Below are 18,785 nucleotides of genomic sequence, written 5' to 3'. Positions count from 1 at the left end.
TTCAAATCCTGCATCCAGATGGTTGATAAATACATTGAACAGAACTGGCCCTAGAATTGAACCCTGAGGAGCACTGCTGGTGACCAGTTGCCAGCCAGATGCAGCCCCATTCACTACAACCCTTTGAGCTCTGCCCTTCAGCCAGTTCTTCACCCAGCGCACCGTAAACCCACTCATCCCACACTTGGACAACTTGTCCAGAAGGATGCTGCAGGTAAATATCTCGCTCAATAGCTTGAAGTTTACTCTCCTGAAGTCCAGGGTAGCAACTCTGCTGTCTTTTTTTCTCATTAGGCTGAAAACTTTAAACTCGTGATCACTGTGGCCAACACAGCCACCTACCATCACATCCCCCGTGAGTCCTTCTCTGTTCACAAACAGCAAGTCTAGGGAGGGCATCTTTCCTGGTTGGCTCACTGAGTACCTGTGACAAGAAGTTATCTCCTACAAACTTCAAGAATTTCCAAGACCTGCTTGTCACAGCAGTATGATATTCCCAGCTGATGTCTGGGAAGGTGAAATCTCCCCTAAGGACAAGGGCTACCAATCCAGAAATTTCTCCTAATTGCCTATAGAATAACACATCAGTGCTTACATCCTGGCTGGGTAATCGGTAGTAGACACCCACTACAATGTCTCGTTTGTATTCCAGCCCCCTAATCCTTACCCAGAGGCTCTCAACCACATCATCACTAACTGTAAAGGCTGTGCGATCAAACCTCTCCTTTACGTATAGTGTGACACCTCCACCTCACCTGCCCTGCCTATCCCTCCTGAACAGCCTGTAGTCCTCCATCCCAGAACTCCAACCATGGGACTCATTCCACCAAGTCCCACTAATACCAATGATATCATAGCCCTGGGACTTGACCAGTGCTTCCAGTTCATCCTGTTTGTTTCTCGTACCGTGTGCGTTGGTGTACAAGCATTTCAGAACTACACACGTTGCTTATTGCTACATGGGAGAAATTCTATGAATGTGCTAAGTATTTCTTTTTTAAAAAAATTGATTTTGCATATAGACAAAAACATATTTCCACTATTTCTCATTGCTTTAAAGAGTGGATAGCCCTACCTTATTAGAAAAGCATCTTTCAAAAAACCTCTCCTATTAGCTGCAGACTTGAGTCGTATTATTTCACTTCTTACCCATTCACTCCAGTGTTCCCAAGAGTTGTGTTGGTTTTACTCATTTTCTCCTGTTCTCATGTTTCCTTACTTTGACCTTTTTGCAGACTAGGAATATTTTATCTTCTGCTTTTTGTAGTCATAAAGAATATTCTTTCAGAGTCCTCTCAATACAAAAAAAGTTTCTTTTACATGCAGATTTCTCTGAAAATTCCAGCTAGGGCTGTAAAAAGAGGCATTTCAAGGGAGCAGGAAGGTATTTTACTTTTTAGTCTGGATTCAGTCAGTTTCTCTGGAGTTTTGTTTTCCAAGGTGTTGGGAACAAAACGCTTGGTGCGGTCTGGGTTTCTGGGCATCACACAGGCTATTTACAGCATGGACTTACTATTTGATGTGAATAAGGAGGTAAAGTTAAGCACCACATGATTTAGTAGTTCATATCTACTTTCTAAATAGACAGTCCTGACAAGATATTTCTGACTCGGAATTTTGTTTCTTAAACCTATTCAACCAAACAGTATATCTTGGTGTCGTTGTTATGATCTCTCAGGAGAACTAACAGGTTTAAGGCAGGTCACAATGTCAACCCTTTTATCAGTACAGTTACTTAGTCATTTTACTTATTTTATTAAAATAAAATGTCTTGTCAAACTATCGAGACCAAAATAAGGTAGGTTTTGTGGCTCTTCGTAATCATATGCTGAAAATAGTATTTTGTATTGACTCAGCAAAACTTTTTAGTGTGCAAATCAATGCGTTCCTTAGAGTAAATGCAGAACCAGGTATTTGATCTTGCACTCTTGAGTTTTTGTTGTTTTCTAGAGGACCAAACAAATAATCTTTTTCAAGGTAAATCATAGTGATAAAGGCAAGTTGATGAAGATGTTACTGCAGACGTTGAAAGCAAACTGTATTTCTTTGTGAGGATTATTAAGAAAAGTCAGCTGCTTGAATGCGAGTTATTTAAAAATTACTCACGTATAAGGATTTTTAGAAAATATTTTTTGTCAATAAAAGATTTACTGCTTTATTTATAAAACATCAGAAGAATACAATATAATAGAAGTCTGATATAAAAAGTAGCATAGACATAAAGATAGGGAACTGAATTTGAGGCTTAGTCTATGATTAGCATCACTTAGATTTAAGCAATAAAATACAATATGCTGATACATATGGAGAAATTAAGTAACTGAGAACATATGTGACAATACACATAGGTGAGTGCCTGTTGCTATTGCTGTCATAGACGTCAAGGAAAATGACGGTTGTATACCAATGACCAGGACATTCATTATGGATTGTTACTTGATTTATGGGCAGTTATGTATGGTATGTATTCATATAGAACTGTGCTGAATTGTAGTTAGTGGTAGAAAAGGAGACGTGTAAGTGTAGATTTAATGATCCTAGGACTGAGTCTATAGCTCAAACCAGGATGAATTTCATAGATATTCCTACTTCAAGTATCTAATATGGTGCTGTATTGTATGGAGTGGTATACCTGAAATTAAGTTTGGTTTGCTTCATATTCTCATAGAGAATATTTAGGGTGTTCTCCTTGAAAAGAGTTTAGAAAAAGAAATTTAACCAGTATTTGGTAAGTGATCTCATCTGTTGAAATATGATTTTTCAGTTTATCTCAGTATATTAGCCATCCCATGTAATTAATTGATTATTGATTATTTAATAATAATTATTATTAAATTAGTAATAAGTAGTTTGTTATTTGTTTGTGTAGATTAGTGTATGTTTCCACCAACTGCAAGATTTCCTCTGCGTCCATGCATGTATATATAAGCATATATCCATTATGTAAGTCCCTTTGCAAGGTGGAGATGTAAGCTTGCATACCTCATGGTGTTGCACACTTCAAGAATGAAATTTTCTTCAGAAAAGTGTGGAGTCTATGAAAGTCCATTCATTCTTTTTTAGAGGTCCTGTTTGAACAAAATATTTTTCTTGTCAAAGACTTTGTATTTGGCTTGTATGAGAATTCAAAATTTCGGGCAGGTATGAACTATTGGTTAGATTTGTGCACTGTAATTTATTCTGATCTACACCTGCATTACCAATGGAGAGACGTCTGGTCATGAAAAGATTTTTCTAAAAACATTAATCTAAGTCAGAGGTGCCAAAACCTTTGCTGCTTAACTTTGGGATGATTTATGAATCCTTCAGTAAAAACTGTACATGTATTTTTAAAATGCAGTACATAATTAGTATCCACAAACTTCAGTGTAAATCAAGCGCCAAAACAACCAAATGTGATTCACCTCACCATCTGTATATATAGAATTTTAGAAATTAAGAGATTTTTCTCCTACTACAGTGGGAAGAAAGGGCATATAGGGAAAATTAAGTACTTAGGCTTAGACCTTGTTAAAGAGTAACAAGAAGACACTTCTTATGACTTCATTGAATCATGTATAGTGGTTTTAAGTAGTTAACTAATAATAATTATCCTGAACTGTGGGAATTATTAGGAAAGATGAAGTCTCAGATCAGGGTTCAGATTAGAAGCATCTGAGCTATCAGGAAGGATATGCTTATGATTTTTGAACTAGTAATTAGCAAGCAAAGCAGTCAAGGTAAAAAAAAAATGTTCAATTGAATATAAAAAACAAAATGAGTGCTAGATATTGCAGATCTGCTAGGTTGTTTTCTGGGCTTGGAGAAAAAGGAGGATGGAAGTGTTGAGACTGCCTTGAGCTAAACTGGAAATGTAATCAGATTCAGGACAAATGAAACTAAATATAATTCATCATTTTGTTATATTAAGATTTTTAGTTTTTCAAGTGAAGTTAGTCAAAATATAGTTTTTGCAGAAAAAGCATTACTGAGTACACATTACGGGATACACAGTATTTAGCCTGTGAGGATAATAAATGCTATTTATGAAATGGTGATTTTTTTTTTTATAAAAGGAAAAAAGTAATTAAAAAAAAAAAAAGAAAATTTGGATTAGCTGGCTGTGAATAATTTTCTGCACTGTTCTGTGTCACACAATTTGGCAATTATATCTAATGATTGGGTAAAATGAATGGGTAGAATATGTTGTACTCTATTTCCTAATAAGTTGAGGACATAAATGTTTCACCAGCAAGTATTTGTTTCTGTTAATATTGAAATTAGCTTTCTGAAATATTCACATTCAAAACCTGAACTTTTTTGTGTTTGAATTGGTGATCTTTGATCACATTATGTTTTATGGCAAGCAAACACTAACACCAAACTTGATTTTAACGTGAAAAGAAATCACATTCTTAGATTTGCAAAATTGCTTGGTTTTTGTCTAGATCTAATTAAGAAAGCAAGCAAATACCCATTACATAATTCCAAATGTATACCAAAACCATGATCCTAAAATTAAGCCTAAAAAAGGCAAAGAAAACAATTTCCTCAAAACCTACTTTGTATTTATGCAGTAAGTGACTGAAAAGGAATACTGCTCTCTATTACTGTGTAGCATATTTGAGCTGTTTAAGAAGTGACATGTTTTTAAATTAGCGTTATTATGCTAGTTGATTAGAGATAGTCTTAATTTTTCTAAATTGAGCCAGTATCTAATATGATATAACTTAATGGCATGACAGCTGCCGGTTTACTCTGCAAGATTTGTTATGGTTTTAGCATTCACTAAATGAAAAACATGGTATCTGCTGGCTTTTTACTTTGATGTAAAATTGGTAACGCCACAAATTCAAATGGCATCCTGAAATTTTACCGTTCATTTCCTAGGCAGTGCAAAATAAAGTTCTTTCATTCTTGATAGAAAATACAGTTTGAATTTTAATCCCTTGGTTTTAAAAATCCACCATTTGGATGCTACATTTTTGCTAAAATTAAATTATAATCTCTATGAAAAAATATGTAAATATGAAAAATACAGAATCATAGAATATCTTAAATTATAAGGGACCCATAAGAATAATTGAGTGAATACATAAATATGAAAAAGGAAGAAACTATTTATCCCTTTTGTCAAGACATGCTTTTGAAGTAGATGAAAAAATAAGAATGCATTAGTATAGAATATCTTGCAGACTTTATAAGGTTTTTTATTTGGGAGCAGCTGAATAATTTGCATATGATGCTCAGGGGTAATTAAATCATTGTAAATTGTTGCAATAAAAGTTTCGTAGCATGTCACACCATCGCAGCAGTATTAAGTCTTATCCCCTGTCTTAAGCATTTTTCAATGAAGGCTAACAGGAAATTAAAAGAAAGTAATAATGCTTGATTTCAACTAAAATAAAGGAGAGGAACAAGGTAGTGTTTTGTGTAATTTTAAAATGTATATGGTAGCATATGCTGTAAATACCTGGGAAACCTCAGTGGGATTTGTGCTGGTGTGTTAGCTAATAAGGTGGTTTGGTTTTTTTTCCACTGCAGTATTTTAAAAGAGGTAAGAACTTAGAGCAACTGCACTAACAGTGAAACTTAAGAATCAGATACTTCTTTGCTTTGATCACATGTTTGGGCCACCATAATCATGTTTCAAGCAAGTAGTCATGTTTTGGGCGTTGTAAAGTTTTGAAACTGAGAGTTTTGAGCACAGTACCAGAGACTTAATAGAAGACTATGTCTTTAGATTAGTATTAAAATTCTCTGGTTTGGGCTGTACTGCTTTTCCTATTCTCTCCATTTTGATGCTATTTCAAATGGTGATAAGATCCATTTCAGTATGACATGCAACATATTTTATGGGCTTAAGACTGTAAAAGTGAATTAGGAAAGTGTTTTTGCAAAAATTTGTACATTCCAATCCTTTTATTATTACTATTGTCATTTTATTAGTGTCATCATTATTGTTATTAGTTTCTTCTTTTCTGTTCTATTAAACCATTCTTATCTCAACCCATGAGTTTTACTTTTTTTTCCCCGATTCTGTCCCCCATCCCACCGGGTGGGGGGGAAGTGAGTGAGCGGCTGCGTGGTGCTTGGTTGCTGGCTGGGGTTAAACCACAACACATAGGAAAATCAGATTGCCTTGTTTTAAAAAAAATGTAAACAAATGCAAACCTCTACTGTGTGTTTGTTTCTTTCTAGCGCTTTGGAAACCGGTGGGCAGCCATTTGCAGATGGACAGAAGACCGATGGGTCCTTCTGCAAGATATTCTTCGTAAATGGCAGCACTTTGCAGAAGAACAGGTGAGTAGTTTTAGCAGTTATAAATCAGAATGTTCTTCAAAAAATTGCAGTAGGAAAGGCCTGACTGAAGCTTTTTCATTCTCTTCAATTTTTTTTCAGTGCCTTTTTGATGCATGGCTTACTGAGAAAGAGGATGCTGTGAGCAAAATTCATACAACTGGCTTTAAAGATCAAAATGAAATGCTGAGCAGTCTACGCAAATTATCTGTATGTATTTTTCATTTTCCTATTTTATGTTCAACTTTCTTATTCATGAGTCCGAGTACATGTGGCTTTATCCCACTCTCAGACAATATGGTTTAACAGAACAGCTGTTTCATACTTTGGGAATGGATGTTGTCTCATGTGGATGGAATAAGTTGGTCCATGGCCTTGCTGATAAAGGAACCAATAGGTACAGATGTTTTCCTTGGTTGTCTCTTCAGTCAAAAGTTTATGAACTGAAATAGCATTTGGGTGTCTTAAAAATATGTACGCTTTTATACTGAAAGCTTCTTTGTTGATACTACTGACGTATAGAGTGTGTGAGACTGAATATGTATACATATGTACAAAGATATATGCGTATGAGTAAGTACTTATCATACAGCAAAACCTGCTATACATTCCTTGAACTTGAAAAAGCTAAAGATTCAAAAGTTGTGAAATGCTGACATTAGTATTGCTTTACAACGATACTTCAACTATTTCGGGAATCTAGTAACATACATAAAATGCACCCTTTTCAACATGTCCTCTACCTCACTCTTCAGAAAATACTTTACTATGCATCGTCTTTATGGAGGGAATGTAGGTCTGACTGGCCTAGAAAGGTGCTGTGCCTGCAGAGGTGGAAGACTTCACACAGCCTAGACTTGCAAATGGTTTTATAGCATTAGGACCTTTGTGAAAAAAATGGTATGATATGTGCTGGTTTTGTACGTAACAATGACCGTTTATGTATTTAGAGGAAAGGAAACATTCGTGGCCATGCTTCTGTTAAAATAGGTAAATTATTATTGCTGTAAATAGGGACTACATTTCTAATTTTCTGTTTAAACAGAACTATTTTTTTTTTCTTGTCAAATGGGGGGTGGGGGAAGTGTCCTAGGCATTATTTCAAGACTTGGTTTTACAGTTTATGTACTAGAATTTTCAGGCATGAACAGTTCTCAATTTGTTACTAACTATTTAGTTTTACAGTAGGCTCAATCTTAGATTTTTAAAAATTATCTTAGCAACCTTAGATTTTTAAAAATTATCTTAGAATTGATGTCCTTCTCATCCTTATTAAAAGTAGAAACATTTGGGCTTTTGGTCAATAAAAATACCATGATGTTTCTGAAGTTTAAGTCACTGTGATGTTTTTAAGATTTACTCTATTTTATCCTTACATATACAAATGTATAAGGTTTTTTTTTAAAAAAATAAAATCCTTACAGCTTGATTGTTTAATTCATAACTGCCTTGCAGCTGGTCCAGAACTAGTGGTTAATGTCCCTGTTGATTTATAGAAGGACTAAGTTGTTAATATTTGTTGATTTTTTTTTTTTTTTTTTTTTCCAAAATTCAAGACCCCAAAGTATGATTCTTAGGATAATCTTAAGAGACTCTGTAATTATTATGCTACCACACTCTTACCTGCCCCCCCCCCCCCTTTTTTCCCTCTGTAGCTTTTTAGGGACTGATAAAAACATATCTTTAGAAGTACAGACTCAGATTTTGATTAAAGATTACTTAGGATTAAGTCGATTTCTTTGTAAAAGAAAGGAACGCTTCATGTAGTCAGTTGTCCCAGTGTATATGCTTCTTGGAAATTCTGGTAATCTAACGTGCAGGCAATCTTGAAGTTGACTTCAAGCCAGGCTTTTATAAATGCATAATGAATTAGAGGCAACTCAGGATGTTTTAGAGTACCTTCATGAAGAAAAATTTATGGAAGAAATTCAGATTTATTCAGTAAATTATTACTTGTGGATTTTGGCAAGTTGCTGGAGGAAATAGGAACTGGGGATTGAAATGTTTATCACAAATTGTGAAGTAGCAGGCTTTTAATGGTTTGGAAGTGTTAAGGGTAAAACCAGTTTGGGTACCTTTCAGAATTGCTTGAAAATATGATGTTAAGAAGGGAAAACTTTCCTTTAGTAGTATTTTCATAGATTTGGTTAATGAAATAAATACACACTCTTATGAAGTTAATTATGTTGCCAGCTTAAATTGTTAAGCATTCCTCTCATGAAAGCATTGCGGTCTTTCATGAAACTGAATGTTTGAACACCAGAGTAAATAAAGTGATTCTTCCATCCCCCTGAACCTCAACAAGAATCATGTCATCCTTGACAGATCAGGCGGGGTTTATTAATAGCAACTTAATCTTTTTTGCACATGAATAACTTTGATGTTTTTAGAAACAGCTGATCCATAATGCAGTAGTTAAATGTTGATGGTATGCTAGAGAAATACTGCCTCTTTAGTCTCTTTGATTTGTAACAGAAAAATATTTTCTACTTTTGGAATTCCTCTATCAGGTTTTAGACCTAGTAGCAGTCATCCCCAAATTCCAGTGAGTATGTGTTTTTTTTACCTTCCCACAATGCCAAATTGTCAGCAGTTTTGTGGATGAAGATTTACTATTTCAGTCTTCTCTGAATCATGGGGACTTTGTATTAATGCATTACCCACATGAAAATTCTTGTCAGGGAATATATTCTTCCACTCGTGGACTGGCATTTAGAAATAGAGAGAAATAAGATAATGGTATCCTGACCCTGACATGCAAATCATGCCTGTGTTTTGGCATATGTTATTTTGGACATGGAGATGTGTTTGGATGTAGTAAAGGAGAAACTGTCACAAAAAATCACCTTTATAATTAGGCCAGCCCATTCCAGAATTGTAAAGGTGAGTCTGTGAGGCAATAAACATACATTCTTTTACTAATATAAAAATGTTTATATTCTTAACAGTATGGTAGCTTGGTCCCTCAGTTGCCTAATCATTTCCAGCGGGAAATTACAGTATAAGTTTTCCCTGTTAGCTCTTAAGAATTTTAGGTTTGATATCATGATACGGCATAAGAGCTTCCAGCCTATTTTTCTTGTCTCTCTCATATGCACAACTTGGCAAGATTAAGGTCATGTTCTTTAGCCAGACTTCAGTATCTTAAGCCTGAAGGAAATTTTTGAAGGTATTTTATTAAACCATTTAGCATTATGACTGTTCATTTGAAATTCTACAACCCTCCTACAAGGTCCTAAGCCTTCTGAAGTGGTATAGGTCTGTTGAGATGCTATTCACAGTATGAAAAAAATGTTGACTCTTACATCACATTAATCATTACATCACATAGTAAAAATAGAAGGTAAAATAAGAAAGAGCAGCTGGTAGTTTTCATGCATACTTGCAGTTCAGGATACTTCTGAAGAAATCAGGATTTAACTACTGCTTGCTGATGCAGAAATACATTAGTGTCTTCTCCACAGTAATTTTATCTCATGTTTCTTAAGTGGGGGGAAATACACTCTTAATTTTAGTTAAGACAGGATTTTTGATAGTAAGCACTATTACTGCTTAAAAGTAAGCTTTCATTTAACAACATTTTTTAAACTGATAGTCGGTATGCATGTATTTTCAGACAGTAACAAAGATTTTGAGTAAGCAGAAAGATTGAGTCTGTTCCTGAACCAAAATCTCCATACATGGATTTCTGTTTTAGGATTGCTGGAAGATTTTTACAGCCCAAATTCTGATTATTTGACTTAGTATGAACAAGCATGTGTTTCCCCAAAATTTGATCCTTTCTAATGATTTGACTGCAGGCTCACCATTATTAACAAATATTAGTTCTCTGTAAATTCTTTCTCAGATGTGATTCTCCCAAACTGGGAGAAGGAGGCAAGTTAAAACATTTCAAATAAAACTATGTAAATTAAACTTTGGTATTCAATTTGGTATAAGAATACTCTAATGCATGGAGGTTGGGATACACTCTGGGCAATGGAAGACAAAATGTTTTGAAATCCATCTAACAGAAGAGAGATTCGGGATGTCCCAAAGATTATGATGCTGGGGTGGGTTAGCCTTGGCTGGCCGTGAGGTGCCACTCTCTCACTCCCCTTCCTCAGCAAGGCAGGGGCAGAAAATAAGATGAAAAGTTCATTGGTCAAGATGAGGACAGGGAGAGATCACTCACCAGTTACTGTTACAGGCAAAACAGATTTGACTTGAGGAAGATTAATTTAATTTATTGCCAACCAAATCAGAGTATGATAATGAGGAATAAGAACAATTAAAACACCTTCCCCCCACCCCTCCCTTCCTCCAAGGCTCAATTTCACTCCTGACTTTTCTACCTCCTCCCCCTGAGTGGTGCAGGGGGGACGGGGAATGGGGGTTGCGGTTGGTTCATAACGCTTTGTCTCTGCTGCAACTTCTTCACAGTTTCCCTGCTCCACCGTGGGGTTCCTCCCACAGGAGACAGTCCTCCATGAATTTCTCCAACGTGGGTCCTTCCCACAGGCTGCAGTTCTTCACAAACTGCTCCAGCGTGGGTCCCTTCCACGGGCTGCAGTCCTTCAGGCACAGACTGCTCCAGCGTGGGTCCCCCACGGGGTCACAAGTCCTTCCAGCAAACCTGCTCCAGCGTGGGCTCCTCTCTCCACGGGGCCACAGGTCCTGCCAGGAGCCTTCTCCAGCGTGGGCTTCCCAGGGGGTCACAGCCTCCTTCGGGCATCCCCCTGCTCCGGCATGGGGTCCTCCAGGGTCTGCAGGTGGAGATCTGCTCCACCATGGACCTCCCTGGGCTGCAGGGGGACAGCCTGCCTCACCATGTGCTTCTCCACGGGCTGCAGGGGAATCTCTGCTCCGGCGCCTGGAGCATCTCCTCCTCCTCCTTCTTCACTGACCTGGAGGTCTGCAGGGCTGGTTCCCTCATGTATTCTCGCTCCTCTCTCTTACAGCTGCTGCACAGCGTTTTTTACCCTTTTTCTTAGTGATATTATCACAGAGGCACCACTGGAGTCACTGGTGGGCTCAGCTTTGGGCAGCTGTGGGTTTGTTTTGGAGCTGTCTGGAACTGGTTCTGTCTGACATGGGGGCAGCCCCTGGTGTCTTCTCACAGAAGCCAGCCTTGCAGCCAACCTGCTGCCAAAATCTTGCCATGTAAACCTGGTGCAGATGCTGTCCCTCTTCCTTCAGCTTTAACAGGCTTGTTTTCGTTGTCATTGAAATGAATGGGTAAAATATATTTTTGGTCAGTGTAGCAATTCACCCAGTTTTACCATTGTGTTTAAATTGATATCAAGTCAGTTAGATTTCTTCTTAATTTATATACTGTACCCATAATATCTACTTGTAGAGGATTTTTGTTCAGATAAAAGTGGGTTTTGCAGGAAATTTTTGTGTTTTAATAATCTCAAATGGCTTGTTTCAGAGGATCATTCAGTATTTGTATGTGAAAATTTATGTCCTTTGTCATTAACTCTCTTCAGGGATCTGCTTAGTCTAAAGGTCAGAAAAACTTTAGGCTTTACGACTCTGGGCATGTATTAATATTGACTTTTTTTTTTTTTTCTGATGTTGATGAGTAGTTGCTCTAGTTCTAAAAATATTTCCTTAAAACAACTGTGTTTTTTTTTTTTTTTAATTTTCCACCTACTATTTATTCACTGTCATGATAATTGCCTCTGAATTCTTACACAAAGTGAAGGGTGACATAGAGCACGGACTAAGCTGGAGGATGTGATACACTGAGAATGTAGAGCATAAGTGGACAGACTGAGGTGGAATTTTACTGTCATTTATGGCACAGGCTTGATAGGTTGTTTTCATGTCCTGCGCGTAAGTTTTGCAGCCTGTGAAATGAAGGTGATGGTGTTCCTCTTTTTCATAAAACATGTTGAGATGTACTCCGAAGATATACAAGATCTAGGTCTATATATTTATATATATGTATATATCCTTCTCTTTCTAGTGTTTCACTTACTGATTGTGCTCCATGTATCTGGGATTGATGCTGAACTCATTTGTGTATTATACAGCTGTTGTCAGCTGGGGAGGTTGGAAGTAAAACACTGCTGTCCAGAATTCACTAATCATGTTTTTTAGGGTACCATTTTTGATTATTTCGGTCAGTGTACCTGGTGGCTTTCACGTGAGCTTTTTCTGACACTTGTAGGCAAAAAAAAAAAAGTCAAATATGGCAACCCTCGAAATGTTAAGATGGTAAACTGGTTTACATCTAGTCTGTTCCTTCTGTTAGATCTGCTACTATGCAAACAGATTCTTAAATATAAACTGTGTTAGCTACTATTTCTTAGTGACATGTGAATTTAAAGTTTTATATTAACTGTATCTAACATTAGTAATTATGATGTTTTAAACCACATCTGAATGGAAAGAGTACTGATTACAAAGACTACAAATCTTTCTTTTACTGAGCTGTGTTTTAGATTACAATTTTGGATGATAGGACTATAGGAAAGTATATGTAGACTAAATTCTGTTGTCTAAATATTTAATTATCCCTTTCGTGTCTTGGGGATTAGATTGCAATCCTCAGCTGCATAGAGAGTTCAAAATTTGGCCATGGTTAGCACAGATTAGGATGTAGAGAATGAATGCTTAAGGTATAAAAATCAATGGAGTAATCCAGTAGAGGCATTAAAAAATAAACCCAGGTGAGAACTGGAGCTATGGATGACTCTTGGGTCTGCGAAGAGCCTACTTCATAGAGAGGTTTGCATGTGTAGATCTCAAGAGTTTCAAGATCCCTTGGCAGTTTACTGCAGCAGAGATGTGAAGGCTGACGATTTCTCTTTTTCCATTCGCATCCATGGGTTCCAGCTGCATGGCAGCTTGCAGTGTGCAGAGGTTGGACACGGGAGTTTCCAGGCTCCCAGCTGCAGGGCCCTTTCCTTGGCACGCTCAGCAGTGCTCCTGGCGTTCCCAAGGCTTCCCCATCCCATGGGAGGCTACTGCCGTGTAACCAGAGCCTGCCGAGATCCGAGGAAGATGAGGAATGTATGATTCTTCAATACTGCCAAAACCAAACTTATTTACTTTGAGCTTTCTTTTTTTTTCATCCTGGTTTGGGGTCAAATATTATTTTTCTAGAAAACAGGTTTTTCCCCATGACTTTTAATATGCAATATATGACAAAGTACAACAAAACTTTAAAGAAGCGTTGTTTGAAATGTTGGTATAGTTGTTAACATTAGTGCAGTTTTAAGGTTATTAATGTCACACAGCTGTTAGCTTTTTGATTTATGTCACCACCTGAGGCATACTGTGCTGTCTGGAGTTGCTCCACCTGTCATGTTACATTGCTTTGTGAAGTGCAATGCGTCCATTCCACTATGTCAGCTCTGCCAGCAATTTTTACAGTAACAACAGCATGGAAGTATAGGAGTTTGGATGAAATACCCATACCCATTTTTGGTTCTTTATGATGCTCTCTTTAGGATTTTTTTTTTCTAAGTTTGGTGTGTTTGTTTTGTTTTGTTTTGTTTTGTTTTTTTTTCATGTATGAATTACTGTTCTTCCTGCTGTTACTTTGTTTAACAGATCCTAAAAGGAGATCTAGAAATGAAAAGGCAAATGATGGGTAAGCTGAAGTCGCTCAGCCAAGACCTCCTTGTAGCTGTGAAAAATAAAGCAGTGGCTCAGAAGCTGGAAAGTCGTCTTGAAAATTTTGCCCAGCGCTGGGATAGCCTTGTGCAGAAGGTGGAGAGCAATTCTAACCAGGTTTGTTAAAACCAACGTTTTGTCAGTTGGTGACAGTCAAATCCTTTGCTAGTGAAATGCTTGAAATAGTTTTGGTGCAGTTTGTCATATTGTTTTAAATTTTTTCCCTGCATGATTCCTTAAGACATATTTTATTTTTAGGACAGCATAACACAACTGTAATATAACTGTCCAGAATTTTATTTATTTGTTTAGCTTTTGATCTCTCTTTATAGTGTTGATTACTGTCTTGGGTTTTTAACTATGTTTTCAGGGATGATACAATCCATAATGAAAATACTCTTTCCAGTTAATTTATTTTTAAGCTATAATAGTTGGTCACTTCAAATGTACTGTTTTTATGGCTGTCTCTGTGGAATAGCACTTAGTCTGAAATTAGTGTAAGAACTGTTTGCTAGTTAAAGAGAAATTTTTTAATTTATTTTCAACAGTGAAAGTTTATAATAGATTACTGGTCATTAATAGATTAAAAATATTAATAGATTAAAAAGAGAGGCCATAAAAAGAGGTTTCTTGGCAAGATAAAGAAACCCATCCACACCTGTGGCCAAAATGCCAATGAAAAAAGAATATAATCTGCTATTATTTTGCCCAGCTCCTTTACGTTAACCGTAATATATTGAAAAAGAAATTGAGATTTTAAAGTTTCACATTTTTTAAGCCAGATAACAAAAATCAGTGCTCTGGTGTAGTACCCAAAAACGTAACCATTTATTTTTCCTAGCCATCTGTCAGCATCTCTTTCTTATTGGATTTAAACTCAAATCAGCTCACTCTTTTCTGTTCCATTATCTCATTAATATTGAGTTATTTTTGTGCTATCGTTGTACGACTGGTGAAATGGAAATGGACGTTAAGACTTTTTAATGATAACACAGAGCAGAATGTCACTGCGTGCACCTCTGTCCTGTCCCTGGAGGGCCTCTCGTAGTTCTGGTCAGTTTGAGTCAATTCCCTTGACCATGCTGCACTTTTTTGTTGTTATATACTAGTGCTTCTACCATCTTTTGTTTAGGTAATTAAATGAAAGCTGCTATACTTCCTGTAGTGATCTGAATATGTCTCAATAACCTTGCTTCCAACTCATACCTTAATCTTTTAGTTTTCGCTGTGATACAGTTTCTTGTGTAGCTGAAGTTGAAAAAATCAGTTTGGGAGAACAGAAGAGAAGAAAATGGGGAAAGGGTACAATTTCACTTAGTAACAGAAGGCAAAACCAGTTTGTGCTACACAACATTTATACCAGTTGAAAATTTGATTTAACTCTTGTATATTTGCTGTAGGAAACCTGTTGTTTCAAAGCAGAGAAAAATCTGGAGATGCATTTTGCATTTGGGATGGCTAGGGTCACATGCTTTGAGGAAGTTAGTAAGTCATTCCAAAGTGTTCAAGAGTTAAGATTGTTGATGGGTCCTAAAAGCAGATACTAGTTTTGAAAATGGAACTTAGATTACAAAAGAGATAGCCCCCTCATGAAGTGGGCAATCCTGAGGCTCTGCATCCATACATCATAGACCAGCACAGGTGGGAGATGCTTTGGATTCCCAAAACAGTCTAACTGTCTTATCGTAGCAGCACACTGCGGTTGATAAGCTTTTCCTCCAAGGGGAAGCTACTTTGCTTGGCACAGAGTTGGTATGCTGTTGTGGGCATATTGCTTCACATTCTGGCGACATTGCACATTCGGTGCTAGCTGAAGGACCACTTCCTAAGGCACTGTTACACGGTTTAGATATGTCCTTTATGAAATACTGATTGTGTACTTTTTGCTATGGGTTGCTATCTAGGCAGGGCAGGTAAGGTTAGTGGGGTTTATACATTTGTTCATTACAGACCTCATTTATACATTTAGACTGCAAGAAAAAAGTGTCACTAAAAGATCTAATTGTTCTCTCTAGTCATGAACTGGGGAGGAGGCAAGTTGGAAGAGGGTGACAAATACAACATTTTTCACTATAATCTATCAGAAAATGCACATTTTATTCATCAAACTTAGATATTGACTTCAAAATTAACTTTATTCCATTCATTAGTAATTCTCATAGTACCTTCATAATTACATTGTTGTCATTAGTTCTTTCCCCTCTCTCTCTTACTAAAGTGTCACTAAAGGATTAACTTGTTAACAAAATAAGAAATTAACGGGAAGAGACAATCTCAGCCTAAGTTCAAAGCTGATTCTCCAACTAGTCATAGGAAGCAGTTACACATCCCAAAGGAAAAGTGCAGAAAGTACAATGTGAGTCCTCCCACATTTAGCTGAATTCATTGCTGCTGAATTTAAGCATCTAATTAGAATTCATGGCTGAAGCTTCTGCTACAAATGAGCGGATGGCAAGGGTGAGAGAGAGAGAGAGATACCTCTAAAAAGCAGTTTGTCCTCATCATGAAAATGTCAACTTTCCTTCATTGACCACACAGTGGAATCAAGGACAAGGACAACTTGCTTAGACTAGATGCATAGCTTTTAGAAACTCTAAACCCACCTTTGGTGAGCTCATTATGCTTCACTAAATTGTAGTGAAAACCTTCCCAAACTAAAGAAAACACCATTCCTCATCTGAACTTCCCCGTTCACATACATACATTTCATCAAAGAACGGATGACAGCTCCAAAAGTGAGTGTTAAGGAAAATTATGAGTTTATCAGGACGGAGGGCACTTCCAAAGACAGTAATAAATGATGGCATTAAAGGTAGGCTGCCGTATAAAAGAGAAATAAAATGACATAAAACTACTGAAGTGCTATACACACATTGTACATACATTTGCCTGTAGAGGATGAAAAGGAAGATTTAAATTTGTCCACTCTGAAAAGAGATGAGTTTTAACATGTTTCTAAGATGAGCTTGCTGATGTGAAACTGCGGGCAAGCATTGTATTTTGAAAGCCTTTTAATGTGCAGCCTTGTGAGTCACCTTAGCACTTTCCATATGATTTTCTAGTGGGTTAAAGGCCTAGTCTGTATCGCCCCTTCTCAGATTCGTATTTGCTTGTCAGGAACTGAGGGATGAGGAAACTATACTGTCATTATTTGGACCATCTTTGAATAATACATGAAACATGCCACTTCAGTGATTAGATTTATGAGGTGGTTTTTTTGTTGGGTTTTGGTGTTTGTTTTTTTTTTTTTCCAGGGAAGCTAATAAAAGCTACTTCTTTTTTTGTACTCCCTTATATTTTTAAGGATTGTCCTTTACCCACTAAAGGGTGTGCAGTTTTTAGATGTGCACCAACTTTATCTTGCAAAGTTACATTGCAGTGTAATCTTCAGTACCTTTTAGTCTTACCCAGTCTCTAATTAGAATGATTATGAACTTCAAATTCACATCTCCATTCTCCTTCTGAAGTATATAGTATTTAACCTCCACTCCTATTGATTAAGCATGAAAAATACTTCTTTTGACACGTAAATCATTACCCCCCACAGCATCGTGACTTGACTGCTCTAAGCATATGGTAATTGCACTGCCTACTTTTGAAGCACAGTTCCCAATCACCAGCTGAAACTATTACTCCTGTGTAATGGGTAGTATGTGGCAGATGATTCCTACAGTGCCCTAGCTGTAGTTTATTCTTTTTTACACCTTCTTCACTGTAAATTGTACCCTGGTATTGATTGGCAAATGGAAACATGACAGGATATGACCTCGGGTGTGAGAAACATCATCCTATCATTGATTTTTGGATAAAAGCAAGTGTAATAAGAATTTTGTGAGAAGGCAAAAGGGAGACTGTACCCAAAACTGCATATAAGGAGCAAGCAATTATTTGGAATGTTCTTAGCTACAGAGTCAGCTCAGGGAAAGATGACATCAAGTGTTATCCTCAAATATCATAGAACCCTAGACATCAGAAGCTTTAATTTGCTTTTCCTTTCTGCCCTCCCAGCAATTAAATAAAAATACAATTAAAAAGAATGCTGTATAAAGTTTTAATAAAACTATATAAAAACGTTTACTTAATTGTCATGATTTCTGTAGTTGAAAATACCAAAGTCTGTACATCTTATTGAGGGAACTAAAACAAGAGTAGTAACACATAATATTGTAGCGATTAAAGAGTCAACTGGGTGTTTCTCTCTTCCAAAGAATTTATGTAGTTCATGCATTAGCTAAGACCCTGCAGTTCACAAGCGGCTTATTCCAATTGACATAATTAATCCAGAGATTAAAAAAAAAAATTCTGCTCTGAATCTTAATTTTGTAGTCTTCTGAGTAGTCCAGATTCTGCTCTCAAGCCTACACGGCTGGTTGTTTCTAGAGGGGGAAGCATAGCACTGAGCCGGCTCCTCTAAGTAAGAAACACTGCCAAAATTACAGTGGTAATGGGCTTCCCTACTCATCACTTCCACTGGCAGACTGGATAAAGAACAGGAAGACTTTTTTTTGTTTAGAGGACCATGTGAAAGATTCGGCAATGTTGGCAGGATTTTGTTGTTTTTTTCAGGTTTTTTTAGCTTTACTGATGTTGCCTGCTGAGAAGAGGCTGGTTGCTAACAGTATCCCCCTTTCCTTGTCACTCTATTTTTTTCAAAGTAAGAAGGCGTTGTGGGGAGAGGGGTTATAGTTAATTACCTGGTATGCCTCTTCTCCATTGTTTATAGAAACACTAATGTCTCAATAACTAAGGTAACTCAATTGTCTTACTGAGTTTGTGATGCAAGAACTAATAGATAATTTATGTATGGAATTTTAGATACTGGCATTCCTGTTGTTGAATTTGGAAAGTCTTTCTAATTCTTGCACGCTGGCAATAAGCAAAGAAGCACGGCTCTTCTG

General features: G+C 36.9%; 1 protein-coding gene across 14 annotated transcripts in view; it reads left to right on the top strand.

Moving 5' to 3' along the window:
- DMD (dystrophin) overlaps positions 1 to 18,785 on the top strand; it is a 1,317,358-nt gene that overhangs the window by 520,776 nt on the left and 777,797 nt on the right. For all 14 annotated transcript variants that reach the window (XM_052795054.1, XM_052795067.1, XM_052795065.1 and 11 more), the window contains 3 exons: positions 6,181 to 6,282; positions 6,382 to 6,489; positions 13,825 to 14,004. In XM_052795054.1, coding sequence (XP_052651014.1) covers positions 6,181 to 6,282; positions 6,382 to 6,489; positions 13,825 to 14,004 — 390 coding nt within the window. The remainder of the gene's footprint in view (positions 1 to 6,180; positions 6,283 to 6,381; positions 6,490 to 13,824; positions 14,005 to 18,785) is intronic.

This window comes from Harpia harpyja, chromosome 8 (genome assembly GCF_026419915.1).
Source record: "Harpia harpyja isolate bHarHar1 chromosome 8, bHarHar1 primary haplotype, whole genome shotgun sequence".
Lineage (NCBI taxonomy): Eukaryota > Metazoa > Chordata > Aves > Accipitriformes > Accipitridae > Harpia > Harpia harpyja.
This window is presented reverse-complemented; position numbering and strand designations above follow the sequence as displayed.